The 20584-nt window shown below is 39.4% G+C and overlaps 1 protein-coding gene across 2 annotated transcripts in view; it reads left to right on the top strand.

Moving 5' to 3' along the window:
* The window catches only part of LOC149318733 (cGMP-dependent protein kinase 1), a 799226-nt gene that overhangs the window by 589249 nt on the left and 189393 nt on the right, over positions 1-20584 (top strand). For both annotated transcript variants that reach the window (XM_089510365.1, XM_089510362.1), the window contains exon 5: positions 10577-10640. In XM_089510365.1, the coding sequence (XP_089366491.1) occupies positions 10577-10640 (64 nt within the window). The remainder of the gene's footprint in view (positions 1-10576; positions 10641-20584) is intronic.

A 20584-nucleotide genomic window follows, 5' to 3' on the forward strand; every position in this document is an offset into this window, starting at 1 on the left:
GTGAACACCTGAAGGCAGATGGTTAAATTTTAGCTTCAAGCCATGAGTAGCTACAGGGTTAACTGTCAATATTCAGTCCATTTGCCATCATAACAAAGTCTTGTCATTCAAAGAAAAAGCAACAAGAAATATAGATCCTTAGAGGAATAAAATGAACAAACAAGAGAGCACCACATTTTCTATTCCTGATAGTAGATGCTCCCTCAGGTCGACCATTTTACAGAAGACAAATTCTGTATATAGTGTAATTCAATTAGTTTCTGAGTAGTCTAACAAAAATTTCTCCCCTTTTTGAAAACTTTTCGTGTAGAAACATGAGGGATGAATCTTGTAATTTGTGGAAGTGTTTTGGCACATGCCTATTCATATATCTCATGGAATATGATTTACAATTGACTTTAGATTTAGCATTTTACCATAAAGTAGCTATGATGAGTATAGAGAGATTATAGAGGATGAAGAATTAATTTACAATGTGTTGTAAAAGAACAATGCAATCAGTGATAATAATTTAATATATTGCCCAGTGTGATCCACTACACAGTGATATGAAATCAGAGGAAATGCAATTTGGTCATTTTCACTGAAGTAAAAAGAGTGGATTCACAGTTAACAGCAACATTATTGTTTGTGAGCTCTTTCACCAATGTAGGAGAGTCTACCATCAGCCAAGGTAGTCCAGTCCCTGCTGAATTTGTCAGCCTGAGTAATATCAGTGTGATTCAACATGTTTATTTATTTATTTTTTATTTATTTAGGTATTTATATCCCGCCCTTCAGCCCTAATGGCTATCAGGGCGGCTTACATTTATTATTATTTTTAACCAGACAGTTCCCTGCCCGCAGGCTTACAATCTAAAAGACACGACACAAAAGGAGAAGGGAATGGTGTTGCTTTCAAGTGGTACAAAGAAGCTTCCAAGTTTGTCCAACAGGCTACTTAAGTGGAGCCAGACTTTTTTTTCCTCCTGATGATGATGATATAGTATATAGTTGTTAGAAATATAGCAATAGCAAGTACATTTCTCTGTTGCCAGCCTGATACACAGTGTATTGCAGAGCCATCAGCTGTGAGCTCGTGCTACTCAATAGCAAGTACTGTATATTATTATTATTATTATTATTATTATTATTAACCTTTATTTATAAAGCGCTGTAAATTTACACAGCGCTGTACATACAATCTTTTTAATTGGACGGTTCCCTGCCCTCAGGCTTACAATCTAAAAAGACACGACACAGAAGGAGAAGGGAATGGTGGTGGGGAAGGGGCCTGTCTAGTAAGATAATACATATAAAATACATAGCAATACAGGAAATGATTGAATAAAACAGACAACAAAAGAACATCAAATAGCAAGTGAGAATTATGCAATGACTGGGAATGCTTCTCTGAACAGGATGGTTTTCAACTCCGTTTTGAAGCTGGTTAAAGAAGTGATGGCTCTTGCTTGTGGGGGAAGAAGGTTCCAGGAGTGAGGGGCAGCGAGTGAAAAGGGGGCGAATCCGAGATGGGGCAGAGGAAATCCTGGGCTGGGACAGCAGACCTTGACTACCAGAACGGAGGGCCCTAGTGGGAAGGTGAGGAGAAATAAGGTCTAATAAGTAAGGAGGGGCCAGCCCATGGAGGGCTTTAAACGTGGACAGCAGAAGCTTATACTGAATGCGGAAAGGGAGGGGGAGCCAGTGAAGGGATGCCAACACAGGAGAGATATGGTCACAGTGGTGGGCGGATGTGATAATGCGTGCAGCTGAATGCTGGACAGAAATTAAAGGACGGAGGTGAGAGAGAGGAAGCCCAGCCAGGAGGATGTTGCAGTAATCGAGTCGTGAGATCGATATACTAATATACTAATGTATAAGTCTAGAAATTTAGGTTAAACAATTGATCCAAAAAATCTGAGTCAACTTATCCATGAGTCAATGTAAGTACTGTATTTTAACACACACACATATATATGGTGAAAGGCAAGAGTTTAATCTGCCCTGAAATCACTGACCCCTTTCTGCTCTCTCAGCCATCCAGCCTTTGGTATGTGCTCAAACAGTTATGTCTGCTGGAATTTTGTAAGTTCTTTGGCATTGTTTTCCTTTACGTCGTCCTTTACATCCTTCATTACATGTGCCTACTTTTTACCCTCGACTTGTCCATGGGTCATATCAAAATCCAGAATTTTGGCCCCCAAACTTGCCCTCAACTTATATATGAGGTCGACTTATAGTCGAGTATATACGGTATATTTTTATACTATTTATTAGTGCACTTAAGCACTCCCTAAGTGGTTTACAATGTCTATGCTAACAAGTGGGTACTCATTTCAGCGACCTCAAAAGGATGCTAGGATGAGTTGACTCTGAGCCCCTGGCTGGAATTGAACTCACAACCTTGTGGTTGGTGAGTGGCTGCAGTATTGGCATTTAGCCACTGTGCCACCAAGCCTGTTGTTCTTGTTCTTGTTCATATCAGATGTACATGTGGAATTAAAACTGGAACCATCCATTAGTTCTAAGAAATTCACATGGTTGAAGTTGTTTGAATTACAACCTGAAAACTTTTCTATTTGTACTTTGAAAACCAACAAATGAGAAGACTGCAAATGCTATGACATTTCTTAAAATAGGCAGAGAGTTCTTGCCAGTATATTATTGCCTTGGGCAAATTATGAAGTTTTTATTCCTTCCCTGTCTCTGTACAAGTATCAATTATTGAGGATTCTGCTTAGGTTGGCCTTTAAGTTGTGCAGGTTATAAACATAAGAGAATGCTTTGTTCTATAATATGTTAGATAGGAGGAGAGAAATTATTAAAGCTACCTCTTTCAGGGAATCTTGCTGTACTAATTGAACTGCTCAGTGAAATCAGTGTTCTGACAGAAAGGTCTCTGAACCTGTACATTAGCCCTTCAAGAGGCATAGAACTTGTTACTTTCCAGTAATGTCCATTACATCTAGGAAAAATTATTTTAAGTCAATTTGGGAAGTAGTAGATAAAAAGCTTATTTATGAAGATACTGTTTTATGTTCTGCTTGGTAGAGCTTTAACGGCTTTGTAGGTGTTGTATTTTCATTTCCCAAAATGAATAGCAGTGACCAATTTAACGCTTGCTTGGCTTTAACACAGTAGGCAGATCATCTACAGCAGTCACAAAACAAATGAATTGTCTTTTCTTAAAAACAAAACAAATTTGTGAACTTCTTTATCTCGTGTTCAGAGGTGTTTGGCATAAAATACGATATCGTGGCATATTTTTATGGTGACCAGCAATTCTCAATAAAATTTGCTATCAATGTTCAATAAATTCCTGCTTTGTCAGAATGCCATTTCATGATTCTGTTTTCATTTTACATTATGTAATATTTTGTCTTTGTGGCAAACCTAAAAGTAGACACTTTTTAAAACCATTTGTTAGTGTTATAGTTTTAATTGCAATTTTTGAAAAGTAGTCCTTTGTTTTCTCATTATTTATATATAGCTAAAATATTTGCTTTCGGTTACTATTAGGGAGGAAGATCTGAATATTCAGATAATATCAGAGGCCCGTGCTACAAATCAGATCTAAATAATGAACCAGCACACCCTTTCTAATAGAAAAAAATAACTAAAACAGCTGCAGTCACACCATAAAAGGTTGAAATTGCTGCTTGCTGCATTATAACCAAAATTAACTTATATCTTACTTGATCCCCACCAAAGCAATTCAACAAAAGTAATTGCTTATAAGTTATTCTTTTAAAGCTCTGCCTGAAAGTAACTCCATATTTGGATTTCTTATTTCCCTATTCTGTTATAAAGACAAGCTCATAAAATACTCTTCAGTAATATGTATTTAGTTATTTTTACCATTAATTAGACATCATTGACTTGATTTTATATTTGTTCCTTAATATAATGCACAGATATAAAACTACCAAGTCAAACATAGCTTGGTGTTTACTTATACCTAGTTTGCCATGTCTCTTATGATTGTTGTTTAATTATGTACTTATGTATTTGTTTAAACATTATATTGAGGGGGGGGCGGGAAAAGACATGAATGGGGCATGAAGGAGGACAGTGCATCCTTTCCATAAGTTCTGTTCCCTTCATCTTTAGGGCTGGCCACAAGGCCCATATTCCCCCTAGACTTGCATCATCCTTTTTGGACAGAACAGGCCATTAGCCCCGGGCCAGGATCAAGCTCTCATCCATCAGACTGGACATGGATCTGATGGATCTGGGCCAGTAAGGGGGTGAAGGAACCTTAATGCAGATTTAAATGACCCACCATTTGCCATTGTGTTTTGTGGAAATTCTGCAGCGCGCCCTGAAAGAAAGACAGTATCACACACCCCTTACTTTACTCAGCTGTTGCTGCTAAAGAGTCTCCCATTCCCACGTCTGACATGGAAGTGGCCAGATGCCTTGTTTCCGTCAGACATGGTGATGGGCTTCCCACTGCCGGCAATGGCTGAATAAGACAAGGGCTGTGTGGCAATAGCCAGTCCATTGCATGGGGACAGCAGTGTGTAAACCACCACACACCCCTGCTCTAGTCCTGGGGCTGAACTGGGTTGGAACCTGAAACTGGATAGCACTGGCTTGGCCTGTGGTATCCTGGACTGTCTGTGTAGGACCCTAGTTTTCTTTTTAAAGGAAACCTTCCTGGGGCAAAATGCTTCCTGGAAGCTCTTCCATCTTAATTTTTACCCATTAGCTCTCTCACCTCAGGCCTAAATATCCTAAATGCACCAGACATCTGATCTTGAAAACTAAGCAGGGTCAGTTCTGATTAGAACTTGGATGGGAGACCACTAACGAATATCAAGTGCTGAGGGCTATATAGTTCAGAGTAATGAACTGACAAAAGTGGCTATCTCAGGCAAGGAAAATCTACCTGCACAGATTAAAACAATTTAAAACAATAAACATAACTGCAAAATTATGGCCATTTGGCATTTTCCTTTGTCCCTTTTCACAAATATTAGTATGGCTGACAGATTCATAAAGGCCATTATTTATTGGCTTCTGCTGTTAAAATTCAATTTCCTTTCACACTCCCTTGAACAATGAAGAAGCTATGCATGTGGAAATCTCTGAAGACAAGATAAAACATCTTGTTAGTGCCAGCATCATTCTTATATACCGGTGTTGCTGTTTAGATATGTGTAGACCCATCTATTCAAGCTTCACAGCTTCACTGAAACCGTAGCATTTATCATACATCATTTTTATTTTCAGTCAACTTGCTAAAAAGGATGCCTCTTCATTTCAGATCACCATGTCTAATTATAAAATGGCAACCAGTGTGGCATACTGTTGCTTCTTAGTGTTCTTCAAAAATATTTTATATGTGGAAATACTAGAGTCTTTTCAATATTGTGTTTTTTAATGTTCAAGTTTTACATACACATTGATGAAAAAATTACATACATACCACAAGGAGTCTTGAAGCAGTATTTTGTCAAATAGATCCAAAACCCTTTCCATAGCCTTCTGAGTTGCTAAGGCAACCATTGTCATTATTGTATCATCATATCTTTATCATAATCATTATATGTGAGTTTTGAAATATTTTAGGTTAAATTTTTAGTTTGTGTGAAGTGCACTGTACAGGGAGAGTGTCTTAAAATTAGCCTTTACAGTGAAAAGAAAGAAGATAACGTGAACAGCGAAAATACAAATTTTAAACGTGTAAACAGCTACAATAAAATAGTTAATTTCTATGAAAATAAACAATATGTCAGTGACAGTGAAATAAACTGAAACGGCTCAATTCAGCCATTACGTTAGAATATCCCATAGCATGCCTGAGAGTAGGGTGAATGCTTCACCTAGCTCCCAAAAGGTGAGTGTTCATGCCAGACAAGATTCATTAGCAAACATCACCATGAAAGAAAGAGATCTTCCTTTTGGTTTACTAGGAAGAGGTACTTAAAGGATGGCCTTAGATGTTGATTGTGTGTGTCTGTTTACAGTATGGATAGCAGGAGAGGCACTACTATGTCAGGCGTTATCGTCCCAAGCTGTATTGTGTGTTTCAAATAGTTTCTGACTTATGGAAACCCTAAGGTGAACCTACCACAGTGTAGGTCATCCAGTGGGTTTCCATGGCTGAGCAAGGAATCGAACCCTGATCTCCAAAGTCATAGTCAACACCGTCTCAGTACTCTTGCAGGCTTTACAGTACCTTAAATTAGACTTGAAATTATATTGAGTTGTCACATTGATGCAGATCAGGAACTTGGACAGTTTTATCAATGGCTGAAGCATGGAATCTAGATGCATGCAAATATCTTATTTTCCTTTCTGATTTTTTTTAAATGAAGCTCTCAGTCTCTGTTGTATCGAAATGCCTTTAAAAATACATGTTGCTACTTTGCAGTCATTTAGAACAATCCCAGGCTATGTGTACTGTCAGTAATCCTTGTTAAAAGCTCCCTGTTTGTTATGGTATTAACTTTGCCACTCTGGGATATCATTTATTTGGGACTTCTGCCTTGTCAACATTTCTAATTGCCTAATTATGTGCTCTGTTGCTGACATAACACTTTAATTCACTCCTCCCTCTCATTTTTCCTACTTGGGTGAGAACTTAATTTGTTCTTTATCCAACACTTTGAACAATGGGATTTTATAGTTCATTAAGACAGTTCATCAAATATGCCACAGATGAAAGAAATGATTTAAGCAATTCCAGCAGTAACCTCCACATAAGTCTTTTCTCTCTGGGCTTTCCCTTTGGTAGTTCAGTCTTTATCCATTAAGAATGGTTGAAATATCATTCATTGCCTGCGATACAGTTAATCTGGTGAGTTAGGGTGAATTAATTATGATTTTTAGCATGTGATTCAGAGCATGACAGGGGGCAAAAGAAACAATTTGCGTTGCAAAATTTTGCTGTGCTGGTTTATTTATACAGTGAGAGTTGAGGATGGAGCTGTTGAGATGTTTTACTCTAAAAAGAGAAGTGGGTGTTGCTGAATTCTTGACAATATCTTTTCTTGTTCTGTGTAGCAGAGATGTATACTCTACTGGAGATACTTCCATAATCTGAGATAGCCAGACAGCAACATTAATGCTAGCAAAAGTACATTAGCAAAGTACAGTATCATCCAAAATCCACAAGACAGTTATACCTTTGTTGGACCAACCAAAAGCCACATTATACATGTTGCAAGCTTTTGAAGCTCCACTGGCTTCTTCATCAGGGAAAGGTGTTAAAAATGAAGCAAGGTGGACAAAAATTGATGATGTTAGTCAATTTGTATTTGATCAAGATGTTGTAGTTGTAGTTCATATGGTATGGAAGTGTATTCATGCAGGTGGGCCCTCTTCCTTCTGGCCATGTGGGTGCTGGGAGATTGAGTCCAGCAAACCAACTTTAAATTCCATTTCCTAGATAAAAAGCTACAGCGTTAGAGAGCCAGTTTGGCTCAAATCTTTTGGGAGACCACAAACACCTTTTGCACCAAGAATAATTTAAATACTTATTTAAATGCTCATCTATTTATTTTAACATCTTCAGCTACTACCAGTGAAATGGTTTTTCTAGAAAATTATACTGTGCAAGAGAGATCTCATACTGCATGCTAATTTGACTTAGATTTCATAACATAACTTTAAACATTAAGTTTTAGTAAACATAACTTAAACCATTGTTTTCTACTTCATATATTTTTGGATTTTTAAAGAAGATTACAATAACCAAAAATAATAGAACTGAAATATTTTGTCATGAATTCTGTACTGGGAGAAAATCAGAAATTAAATTAAATTAATTCCTTTCATTGTATGCTGGGACACAATGCTTAACACAGATAATTGATTATTTATTATGTTTGAATCACTCTTTTTCGTTAAAAAATAGTGCTCAAGTCATTAGCAACATCACTGAAAACTAGTCACTAAAACCATTAAAATGATCACAAAAACCAAATTGCAGAGGAAAACAAAATATGCAGTCCTGATTCAGATCAGTTTACATAGTTAATAAAGTTAATAAAGTGCTCCATAGGTTACCCGTACATTTCTGTGTCTGTCTCTTTTTCTGACTGGATGGTTTACTCAATGAGGTGTGTCATCATCAGATCATGCATTTTCCTATGGCTGTTCCTTAGAGATGCGGGCATCACTGAGAAATGAACAGTGGGAAGAAGTCTCAATTTTTTCCTAAGTGTTATGGGAGAAAAGGAATGAATTGTTCTACATGGTATGGCAAGAAGGAAAGAACATGTAGATGCAATGTTTTGCATTGCAGGTAGCTCTACTCATACAAGTACAATAAACTCTTTATCACCATTTTTAAAATCCTGCTGGTATGTCCTTTTACTTCTTTCTGTATCATCTAATCACTCTACAGTAGGATCATTAGAAATCTGATATGCATTAATTAGTATGCTTCTGGAGATCATTTAATCATGGGACAGAATTTCCAGCTTTTGTTGTGTGTGGTGTGTGTGTGTGTGTGTGTTTTCACACTGAAGATTTTCATACCTAGCTGAATTGCTGGTAAAAACATCCATCAAAAGTCCCTCAAACATGGAAGAAATGCATGCGTGCGGAAGCCTGGCACGCTTCCTCAACTGTCATGCAATCGTTGCTCCATTTAGTGTCCCTAAATCATCTCAAGGGGAGCGGATTTCCTATGAGCACAAACTTTGTGCACTTCCTCCACATTTGAGGGACTTTTTTGACAGACGTTTTACCAGGGATTCAGCCAGGTATGATTACTGAGTAACTTGAAAGGACGAGACAAGACAAAGATGTGGGTTGAAAGGTTAAAGTTTCCCCTTAGGTCTTGTGAGTAAGGAAAGAGGGAAAGAGACCTTCCTTATGGCTGACCTGGGATTTCATCCTCAGTCAAGTCTGGCGAGTTGACTGTGGAGATCTCAGGTTGGCGTTCCAGATGCGAGCTGACCGGGGAGCAACCCACTCATGTTTTTTTTCTATGGAGCTCAGGTGTTTCATCCTGGGGAAGCTGATAAGGCAGTCTGAGGAATAGGCCCTGCCACAGCTGCTCCCACATTAGGTTGCTTCCCTCAGTTTTTCAAATTTTCAAAAAACAGTTAAATAGTTCATTTCTTAAATAAAGTGGCCCAGCTGTCAAAAGAGGGGGAAGGGAGGTCGAAGCAAGCTTAAATAACCTAAGCTCTGCTCCCAGTCCTTTCTTTGTCATGGCGCAATGCGCCATAACCAATCAGTTTATTGGCCTCTATTCAAGAAGCCAGTAACATCCAAGCCTGGTGGATGTTGAAAATCTTCATTGTTCTTTACAGCAGAGCTTGGAATGTTAGGTTCAAAAAATTATAAATATTGATAATTAGAAATAAAGAAATTAATTTAATGTTGTTAATACTGGAACAACACAATATTGTCTTTAATTAATTAAATTATTAGATTTTAAATACTTGGACTTTACAAAGAAAGACATTTTTGTCACCATTGCTGTTGAATGCCTCATCACGTTATTGAGTCCTTTAAAAGTGCTCTTTTTGTAGTTTTAATCTCCCCTAACCTGAGAATTTCCAGATAAAATGGACTACAAATCCTTCAGTATGTGATGATGGGATTCCTAGACGTTGGGTGTGAAAGGCTGTCTTAAAACATGGAATCTAACAGCCTGTGTGCACTTAAATTTTATCACTGCTCTACAGCTCTCATCTTTCTACCCCCTGCAACATATATGCTGTTCTTTTCCTGATAAAGATTGTTATTTTTTCCCCATGAACTGGAAACAGAGAATAAGGAATGTGTCTTCATTCTAGTTAGATAACATTGATCCACTGTAATAATATTGAAGTGTAACAACAAGGGGTTGCAAAATTCAAAATGGGAGAATTCTTAATTAGAAATGTCTTGAGTTCCTCTGAGTCCATGCAGAACATTTTTTTCTTCCTGATTGATCTTCCACCTCCCTAAGCCTTTAAAAACAGGAGACTCTTTCTGAAAAGGTATGTGTGAGAGCACATGTTTTGCATGCAGGGGCATGGAATGCCAAGGTCAATCCTCACCATCTTCATTTTCTAATAACCCCACTATTTGCTTCTCATTCTCTCCCAATCACAATAAATTATGAGGCAAACCCATTTTATCCATTGCATCATAGGAATAGGGATGGCTGTTAAGCCTTGTTGGAGGAAGGAAAAAAATGAGCTAGCACATAACCAGTGAATAGTAATCTGTAATTTTCTAGCTTTGATGGTGACTGCCATTAATAGACAATCTGGGTGGGGTGTAGATAACTAATTAGCATTTAATTAGTTCAATGTAGCAGGATAGTTCCAAGTTCTGCCCTATGCTTCTCTCTGATAGTATACATAGAATGCATTCTGCTTCTTAAGACAGTGCCTTCATTTATCATTAGTATGTCTTGTGGTACACACTTTTTATGGTTTTAGTTAAATTTAACTAAACAAAACATTTAAGTTTTGAGTGAAAATCAATTGTACATGTGTTGATCTGTATTTACTTGCAAAAGTTACAATACTTACATGTTTACTTTCCTCTAAATCCTCTTCCAGGTGCCAGTGTCTGGTTCTTGTTGTTTTTTAAGTAATGACATGGGTACTTACACAGTCTTTGTTTCTTTATATTACAGTGTTCCCACATTCCAGAGCCTCCCTGAAGAGATACTCAGTAAGCTCGCTGATGTCCTAGAAGAGGTACTTGAATTTGTTTGGCACATTATGAGGTCTAAGTAGCAATGGTTTAAAAAGCATTCCAATTATACCAAGCAGCCACACTATTCATGGGGACACCTGTAGCACATTATGCTTTAGTGGGGATCTTGTTTTCTGTGGAAGTACAAAGGCAGTTTGTGGTTAGGAGGTATTTATTTATTTTATATTCCATCTTTTTTCCGCATGGGGTTCCAGACAGCTGACAACCATTTAAAAACACAGTACAGCTATTTAAAAAACCTATTAATATAGTCGTCAAGACAACTTAATACAAGTTAAAAGCAATTTTAAAAGCACATTTAAAGCATAATAAAACAGAAACAGAGGTGCGTTACAGACCGCCCAAAAGCGGGCGGTCTGGTGCCGGCTCCATTAGCTGCACCGAGAAGCCCCAGCGGCCAGACTGCAAGGATTCCTGGCGCAGCTAAAAAGGCGCCAAAATGGCGCTCCCTTTTGGCTCGGAAGTGATGGCACGAGGCGCGCACTCACAGCATCACTTCTGCCGTGCCATGTCTGGCCACTGTGCGTCCAAGACATAAGTATGGCAGCGCCCATGTGGACGGGCGCTGCCATTTAGTACGCGCTCTGCGCGTCCTAGGGAGAGGGGCGGTTAGGAAGGTGAGAACCTTCCTAACCCTAGCACGCCCCTTCCTAACCCTAGCACACGCGGAGCGTGTACTAAATGGCGGTGTGTAACCCGCCAGAGCAACACCTATTAAAAGTTGCATCTGCCATAACATATTAAAGACCAAGTGCCTACCTAAATAAAAGGGTTATGACCTCTTACTACACTAAGAAAAACAGACTTGATGCAATCAATATTTTGAACCTGGTTTTTTTTCCCCTTCTGTTCCTGAGATGAAGCATTCTTAACTTTAAAATATGCAGTTCTTCTACTGGGTTGCATCTTTTTGAAATTAATGAATGTTCAACTGACTCTAATGGAGCCAGTGCCTTGTTTTCCTCTGTCACTCTTGTGAACTTACGCCTTCCTTCTGCTCTGTAGATCTGCCACCTGTTGATTGAATTTTGATGAACTAGGCTTTATGTAATCCTTTGCAATTAAGCTATAGCTAAGCTAGAATGTTGATGAAACATTTTAATGACCCTCAGGTCCTAAAGGATGTGGGAAGACTTGTGCTGCCTCATTCAAAATGTATTAAATACATATTAATTTCACACCAAGCTCCATCTGAATGTTGTTTGTGATTTGCCTGCCTAATTACTACCATCACACCTGCAAAATTACATAGTAGTAAGTCCTGTCAACACAATTAATGATTTTTAATATATAATTATGGGACATCTATACATAAAAAAATTGTGTTCTCCTCCTTGTGATGATAGCTTTTCACACAGATTTGATCTGCAGAAGCCACTCCTAAAACAATGGGGGAAATCACGGTGGTTTTGTTGAACTACCAAGGAAAATAATGTATTTCTTGAGCTACCATAGGCATAGGTATTGACATTTTAAAATAAGATCCCTTTAGATCTCTTCTTCATTAATATTTATCTGTTGTCGTTTTCTGTTTTTATCTAGGACATAGACAAACTATTTACCATGGAAACCATGATTTTTCCCCTTGAAACCTTTTACCTTACATTGTAGAAAGAAGAAAGTGTTATTTGAAAAGACTAACTGTTGCGTTTAAAAAGTCAGGTACATGGATAAGAGGGAAAACCTGCTGAAACAGCTATAAACTGTCTGGATTTAGTTCAAACACGAACATATTGGAAGGCTAAAATAATCTTGTATCACTTAAAATGGAGAAGTCATTGAAAACACTTTTGCTCACAATAGGAGCTTCTAAATAAAGTAGACAGGTAGTTGAGGAATAGTAATCTGGGTACAGAAATGAATTCCACCAAGCCTAAGCTATCTCCTAATGAACTTCTGATGAAAATAACAGCTGCCTGGACAAGTTCCTTCCTCTGCCTCTGTTATATCTAGTTCAGCTGTTTATGCTTCCAAGTCCTGATATTTACTACAGCACACATTTTCAGTCTCTGTTTTGCAGCATCCTCACTGCAGAAATAATCCAGTTTGACACCACTTTGACTGCCATGGCTCAATGCTATGGAATTCTGGGAACTGAACTTTTGTGAGACATTTAGTCTTCACTATCAGAGAGCTCTGGTGCCACAACAAACTACAATTCCTAGAATTCCATAGTATTGAGCATTGGCAGTTAAAATGGTGTTAAACTGGATTATTTCTGCCATACAGATGCAGTTTGTGTCTGACTGTGTATGTGCCTTCAAGTCACCTACCAACTTATGTTGACCCTATGGTTTTATAGGGTTTTCATCCTCTGGAATCTAGTCCACAGCATGCTGGTATTTGTTGGTGGTCTTCCATCCTAGTACTAATCAGAGTTGACCCTGCATAGTTACCACGATCAGATCATATCTGGTCTATTTAGGGTATTTAGGCCCAACAGTCTCTGCCATCATCCCCATTTTATCTGACTTTTCTCCTTAAAGCTATATATAGGTTGTGACTCTTTTAGTGAATTTAATAAATTAATTGTGTGTTATAATGTTTCTTGCGCCTTCCTTCTAATTTCTGCCACCCTTTTAAATATTTGGAAACTTGATAGTGGGAGAAAAACACTCTTTTAGAAGGGATTGCTCTTGTACACATACATACACACTTGCATTTTTGGTCTGAACCTGGAAGGCTACATCCCCTTAGAAGGGAATGCTGTTACTTCAAATTTCAGCGGTCTATCAGAAAAGAAAACATGGGATCATTTGTGGCTTTCCATGCCAGTCATTTTGATCCACAAAGCTTTGAGTTTTTGAAGCAGTATTTATGTCTGAATCAGACAGCTATTGAGCTGAACAACACTTTTCCCTCCTGAATTGTAAAACCCAAGTTTTTCACCTCTAGTATGTACTTTTAAGTTAATATCATAGTGTAATGAGTCTTATTCCCAAAAAGTCACACATAACTCCCAGCAAATCCAGTGTATTGCATCATAAATATGTTGGACGTTACTCCCTTCATGTTTCCACAGTTGTTTATATGGTTGGCCTCCACAAATTTTTTAATGCTCTTCTTTTACTGCTTTGCCTTTTTCAAATTCCTTATTTCTGTTTTGTTTTTTATTTATTTACAGTATTCCACATACAAGACTGAAATTTCTCTGCCTGTACTGTTTCATCAAAATAAATATATTTGGCTTCTCTATTAAAGTAACTGCATTTTATCTGGGTTCCTGGCCTTAGAAGAACTGAATGAGAATGGCTGGATCTGCTTTTTAGGCAGGGGAAATAATCTTGCCTTTCTTAGTTGCACGATTTAATATCCTCTTTCTCCTTATGAAATTCTGTGAACAATCTAGGTTGACTGCACTGCAGCTTTCTTACAAACTGTTAGCTAATACCCAGCAGAAAAAGAGCTACTTTAAACAGCCCATTATGCAACCTTAATGTGGAATTATTGTGAAGATGGTAACAAAAAACTATTATGTAATCAGATCATAATTGCTGAAGGTAGAGAAAAAAACCCCACCTAATTTCATTTAGTCTCTACAATGTGTGTAAATTACAAAAATAGCACCGAGTAATTACTCCATCATTTGCTTGATCTCACCAAATTAATTTTTAAACATTCTTTTGAAAATACATACAATACATGTCCATGTAAGAAATGGAATTTAAGGCTGTAGTCCTACACTTGCTTTCCTGGGAGTAAGTCCTTGAATTTAGTTGTTTTTGTTGTTGGTGTTGTTGTTTTGGCTGTCTACATTTCACTGTAAATTGCATAAAAATTCCATGAAGGTTCATCTGTCTGCTGTAGCTGAGAAGCAATATATTGGGATGATGAACATATATAGGTACAAATTAATATCTGAATAACTACAGGGGAAGGGTTATAAAAGTAAAATTTAGGAGTTAACTGAAACATGTTGTTGTTGAGGTTCAATAATTGTGAGACAAAAACCTGCCATTGTTTACTGGCTGGATACCGGCCTATTTCCATACCAGCACACTTGCCAGATTTCCTCTATCCGTCTTAAAAACAAAGAAACATTACATTCCTCGCATTTTTTCAAAGTGGACTAAATTCTACCAGTGCCAGAATTGGAGTTGGGAGAATGGTCCATGGTTGAAGAATAATGCACTGGACCCTGTGGATTGAAGGCTGCCTCGGACCTGACCTGACCTGACCTGCTCTTAAAATGGCCTGTGTTGAGTTGTCACATTATCAGAGCATCTTATCTTTCTGTTCTTAAAAGACCTAACGTATTCAAGATTTTTCTTAATATAGTTTTTCTTTCTTTTATTAGCACTTTCAGTTTTGCTATCTGTCCATTTATCTGTATAGGAATTGATTTAAAAAAAACCCAATATATTTTAGGTAGCTCTTTTGTCTTGGTTGAGATACCAGGCTTGGAGAAATGGGGTCATTTATGTCTAGATTTTAAATAAGAAGCCCAGGCCCTGACACTTTGCACTGTGTACATCACAGAACTAAAATATTTTTCTGCACATGAAATGTGCTACCAGTGCAGAAAACCATGCTTTCTATGCAGAGAATGCCATTTTCTGTGCAAAAAATAAAATAAAATACTACACGACTTTTCCCCACACTAGATAGATAGATAGTAATTGTTTGCGTGTGTATGCCAAACTACTGAAATCCATTCCTTACCATAAAATCATGAGTAAGATGAAAGAATGCATGAAAGAATGAAAATAGGGTCTGCTGCAGAGACAACAAATTTACTTTGATTTTACCACCATGTCTCTTGTCTCTTGCACCTGTTCCAAGATGAACAGCCCTATTCCTTCAGCTGAACACCTGAACAGCAGCTGTAGGTAGAACCATGGTAACCTCAAGAAAAAATGTGTTGCTCCGCTATTGACAGATCTATTGGTTCTCTATAGAGAGAGAGGCAAACTAAAGCCAGGCAAAAATTCCAGTGGCTCATCTGTGGGGTACACCAATGAAACTCTCTAGACAGGGAATTCAGCATTCTGAATACACTTCTTTAGAACCATTTTAGGACAGGCAATGTTTCCGCTCCTCATAAGGAAAACTGGCTTAACAACCCACCCAGTCACACATGCTTCCAAATACTCTACAGGGAGACAGATGAAGGAGCTAATTAAAGTTTTTAATATGTAGGGTATTGGAGAGAGTGGTTGATTCTTGCCGGTCTCATCCTGTGCCTCTCTACAGCTCCCCTGGAGTGAGTTATTACTATCACTAAGTGGAAAGGGGGGGGATGAATTCTTAGGTGGAGCACCATATTCTAAGTTGCTGCATTTCAGTCTTCAGTAATGCAATATTTATGAAATGCCTATGTGTACATGGGCTAATTAAATCTCAGAAAAGTTAAAACAGTTTTAAATCCCATCTGAACAATTTTCAGAGCTAACACCATGATTTATAAAACCACTACAAGATTTAGATCACAAAGCATATTTTAGTCTCCTTTCTCCACTTGCAGTTTTATGGTACATGTTGTGATCTTAATGAAATTCCAGGCTTTGTGTGTGTGTTTTTTTTAAAGAGGACATTTCATTGTTCAGTCAGCAATTGTGTTTCTATTGTATCTACATAACAAAAAAAAAATCCTGACACTTAAAAAAAGTTACACAAGATACATGATTGAGAAGTATTCTAGTACTAAGGCTACTAAGAAAGAAATGATGGAAATTTGAGTAAAGATCCTTGGTATTGCACTATACATTTCTACACAATGATGAGACAAATCAAACAACAAATCTTAGATTTCAATTCTGTACTCAGTTACATGGAATGGAGATCCACTGAATTCTAACCAGAACATCCACAGAATTGTGCTATACATCTAAAAAGGTGGAAGCATAATTTGGAGGGGAGAGGGATACTTATTGGAGGCCCATTGCAAGAAGCAGATAGACATTAAGAAGGTAGTAAAGTACAGTCATTGGAACAATGAGAGATTATGAAAGATCATTCTCATATGTATCTCCCAGTAACTGCAATGCCAAGAAATAATAAAGAATCTGTAGTAGAAGTTTTCAACCTTTGTTGGGCCGCGTCCCCCTTGTGGCTGGAAGTCGCGCCTGGTGGCCCTCCTGATTGGTTGGGAGGCCAGGAACGTGCAGGACTTCTGGCCACCTACAAGCCCCAGTGGCCTTTGCGGCCAGAAGTCCCGCCCCTTCCTGGCCTCCCATCCAATCAGGAGGGCCACCGGCTGGAAAAAGGGTCGGGGCTTCCAGCCGCAAAGGCCACTGGAAGCTCCTCCTCCTCCTCACCCCTCCTCCACCTCCTCCAGTGCCGGCCATCATGCAGGGCTCCGCCGCCAGTGCAATAGCAATGGTGGCAGCCCTGAGCGATGGCAGCAGTGGCTGCAAGGAGGAGGAGGCAGCCTGAGCCCCACACAATGGCAGTGGTGGTGGCGGCAACTGCCACATGGAGGAGGAGGCAATGGTGGCGGCAGACCAGAGGAAGCCTAGCCGATTGGAGGAGGAGGAAGAGGGGCGAGTCCCAACCTGGCGACCCCCTAGAAAGGGTCAATCCCCCGAAAGGGATCACGACCCCCAGGTTGGAACTCCTGATCTATAGGAACATAACTGTTTTAAGTAAGCATGATCTTTCAGAGAGATTACAGGTGAAAAATAGAAACATCTGTAAGGGATCATAATAATAATAATAATTTTTATTTTTACCCCGCCTTTCCAAAGGGTATGATCAAGGCGGCTTACAAGATGAAGGATAATAAAATACAGTTAAAAACATCACAATATAAAATTTTAAAAACATCAGTACAAGGGGTATGAACGGGAATCTATACAAATCACATTCACCAGGGGCAAGAAAAAAGACAATATTTACACTAGTCTGGGATCAAAGAAAACAAAGAAACAAGGGGCAGAGAAGAAACACTAATAACTAGAGTGAAAAAGCCAACTGAAATAGATATGTTTTTAATTGTTTCTTGAAGGAAACTAATGATGCAGAGGAACGGAGCTCTACGAGAAGCTTATTCCACGATGAGGGGGCAACGATAGTAAAAGCCCTCTGTGAGGTCCTCGCCAGATGAGATTTAGGGACCTCTAACAGATTTGTCCCAGATGTTCTGAGTGTGCGGGGCAGATTATATGGGGAGAGGCGGTCCTTCAAGTACCCTGGGCAGCCAGTGAAGAGCTTTTAAAACAGGTGTTATGTGGGCTGTTCTGGAACTACCAGCGGCCAGTCTGGCTGCCATATTCTGCACCAATTGTAGCTTCCGGGTTTGGTACAAGGGTTGCCCCATGTAGAGCGCATTGCAGAAATCCAACCAAGAGGTTGCCAAAGCATGTACAACAGTTTCAAGGTCCCCTCGGTTCAGGTAGGGGCGCAGCTGGCGTATCAGCCCAAGCTGATAACAAGCACTCCTGACTGTCGCATCCACCTGGGATGTTAGCTGGAGCGACGAATCAAGGAGTACTCCCAAGCTGCGCACCGAGTCCTTCAAGGGGAGTGTGACCCCATTCAGGACAGGCTGACAAATCTCACCACCCGGAACCGGGGAACCTATCACCAGTACTTCCGTTTTCCCTGGATTCACACTGAGTTTGTTCTCCCTCATCCAGCCCATTACCGACGCCAAGCAGGCATCAAGAGGGGAGATGCCACCCTTAGTTACTGCATCAGTCGGAGACACAGAGAAAACTATCTGGGTGTCATCAGCGTACTGATAACACCGCGCCCCATGTCTCCGGATGATCTCTCCCAGCGGTTTCATGTAGATGTTAAAAAGCATAGGGGACAAAATCGCTCCCTGAGGGACACCAGATGTAAGGGTCCTCTTGTCGGAGCGACAGTCCCCCAGCTCCACCATCTGGAATCTACCCGAGAGGTAGGACCGGAACCACTGCAGAGCAGTGCCCCCGATACCCAACTCCCCCAGGCGTTCCAGAAGGATACCGTGGTTGATGGTATCGAAAGCCGCTGAGATGTCCAAGAGCACTAACAGGGACACACTCCCCCTGTCCATGCTCAGACGGAGGTCATCAACTAAGGCGACCATGGCAGTCTCGACTCCATAGCCCGCCCGGAAGCCGGTTTGAAATGGGTCCAGAAAATCGGTGTCATCCAAGATCGATTGAAGCTGGAAAGCGACTGCTCTCTCGATCACCTTCCCCAGAAAAGGTAGCAGCAAGATGGGCCGATAATTGTTGTGAATCAGGGGGGTCTAAGGAGGGCTTCTTAAGCAAGGGCTTAACCACTGCTGCTTTCAATTTGGATGGAAACTGACCCTCTCTTAAAGATGTGTTAACAATGCGGTGCAACAAGGTCAGCACCACATCTCCCCCCTGAGCTGCCAACCACGAGGGACAGGGATCAAGAGAGCACGTCGTCTTCCTAATGCTTCGAAGGATCTTGTCCACTTCCTCGGTACTGACAATGCTGTGGACTTTGCTTATTAAAGACCTGTTAGGCAAAAACATGCCACTGGTGGGGTGGGGGGATCCCAACATGGATTTGTCCCAAATTAAGTTATATCAATGTGTGGTTTTCCATTCTGGAGTTGGACTTTGGGAATAATTACTTAATTGGTATCTTTTTGTTTCTTCGTTTAGTATTGTTGAGTTGTCCTTTTGAGAATGGGGGAGGGGGTGGATAAATATGTTTTGCACTCTTGATTTCTGTTTGAATATCTTGCAATATGGTGTTTTTATTTTTTTTTAAGTATTCACTTTATTTTTATTTTATAACACATGTTTTATTCTGGAGGGTGGATAATAAATCTTCATGAGAATGATAAAGATGGTTCTATTGATGATTTAATCCTCATCATCTACTTTTTGGTGACTTTGTAATGTAGAGAAGAGTGTAACATGAAGACTTGAGATCATTTGGGCACATAATCATACTTCTGTATGTGTATTATAATATAGGCTATACCTTCAGGCCAAGTTTCTCCTCCAGCTGCTCAGTAACCATTATTTTACACACTAGAAACATATTTCTAATCAAGCATCTTGGCATTTAACATTGTTCTATAAACAGCACCATGACAAGAAAATAAGCAGGACCATGACAAAAAATGATAGAATGTTTTTGAGTTGTAGTAGGTAATCCAAGAAATTGATTTCGGACAATTTTTCAGCTGACAGCTGAAATATGCTTCATTTCTTCACCCCATTTTACTATCTGTACTGTCATAGAAAATTAAGAATAATATGGTTCAGTACATATGTTATATGCTTGGATTTTTGTGAACAGCTCAAATTATATTTGATTATATTGTAATCATTTCCTGTTGCTGATCACCAATTTCTTCTCCTTTGATACAATCTTTACTGTGTTTTCATACCCAAATCAAAAGTCAGTAAAGGACAAATCAATCTGAAAATAAGAAAGTAATAGAAAAAGTCACATATATACGAAGTTTAAACTCAGAATTTATATAAATGCAGTGCACTGAATTTATTCACTTCGTCAATTTATGGAACACACTTGGAGATGTGGTGGCGGCTACTACTTTGCATGTATTTTAAAAAGAATTAGACAAATTCATGTATGTTGAGACATAGAAGCTGTACAGACCGGAGGTAACACCAGCTTCAGGGCAGAATGGGGGTGTGGCATCTGCACGACTCACGCCTCAACGCTGCCCTGATGCCACCATCACACCATGTGCCCTACCACATGGTGGGTGGCATCATGGCACTTCCTTGGCGCTGTGTCTAGATGAATACATTTTGCCGTTCCTTTTAGTATCGGAAAAAGGATGGATCGGGGCTGCGGCATGTAGTTGCCAGGGCCCCAATCCGACGCTGAAAGGGGTGGCAGCAGGCTGCTCCAAAGGGGCAGTCTGTCTAGACCCATTGATACCTATTTGTCAGAATAGCATCAGTAGATGACACGATATCAGATGTGAGGAGAAAGCACTGGAGAAGGACAAAAGCTTTCAAGTCTCACTGCTTGGTCACTG

The sequence above is a fragment of the Sceloporus occidentalis genome, unplaced genomic scaffold (assembly GCF_023333645.1).
Source record: "Sceloporus occidentalis isolate IW3139 unplaced genomic scaffold, rSceOcc1.0.p SCAF_2, whole genome shotgun sequence".
NCBI lineage: Eukaryota > Metazoa > Chordata > Lepidosauria > Squamata > Phrynosomatidae > Sceloporus > Sceloporus occidentalis.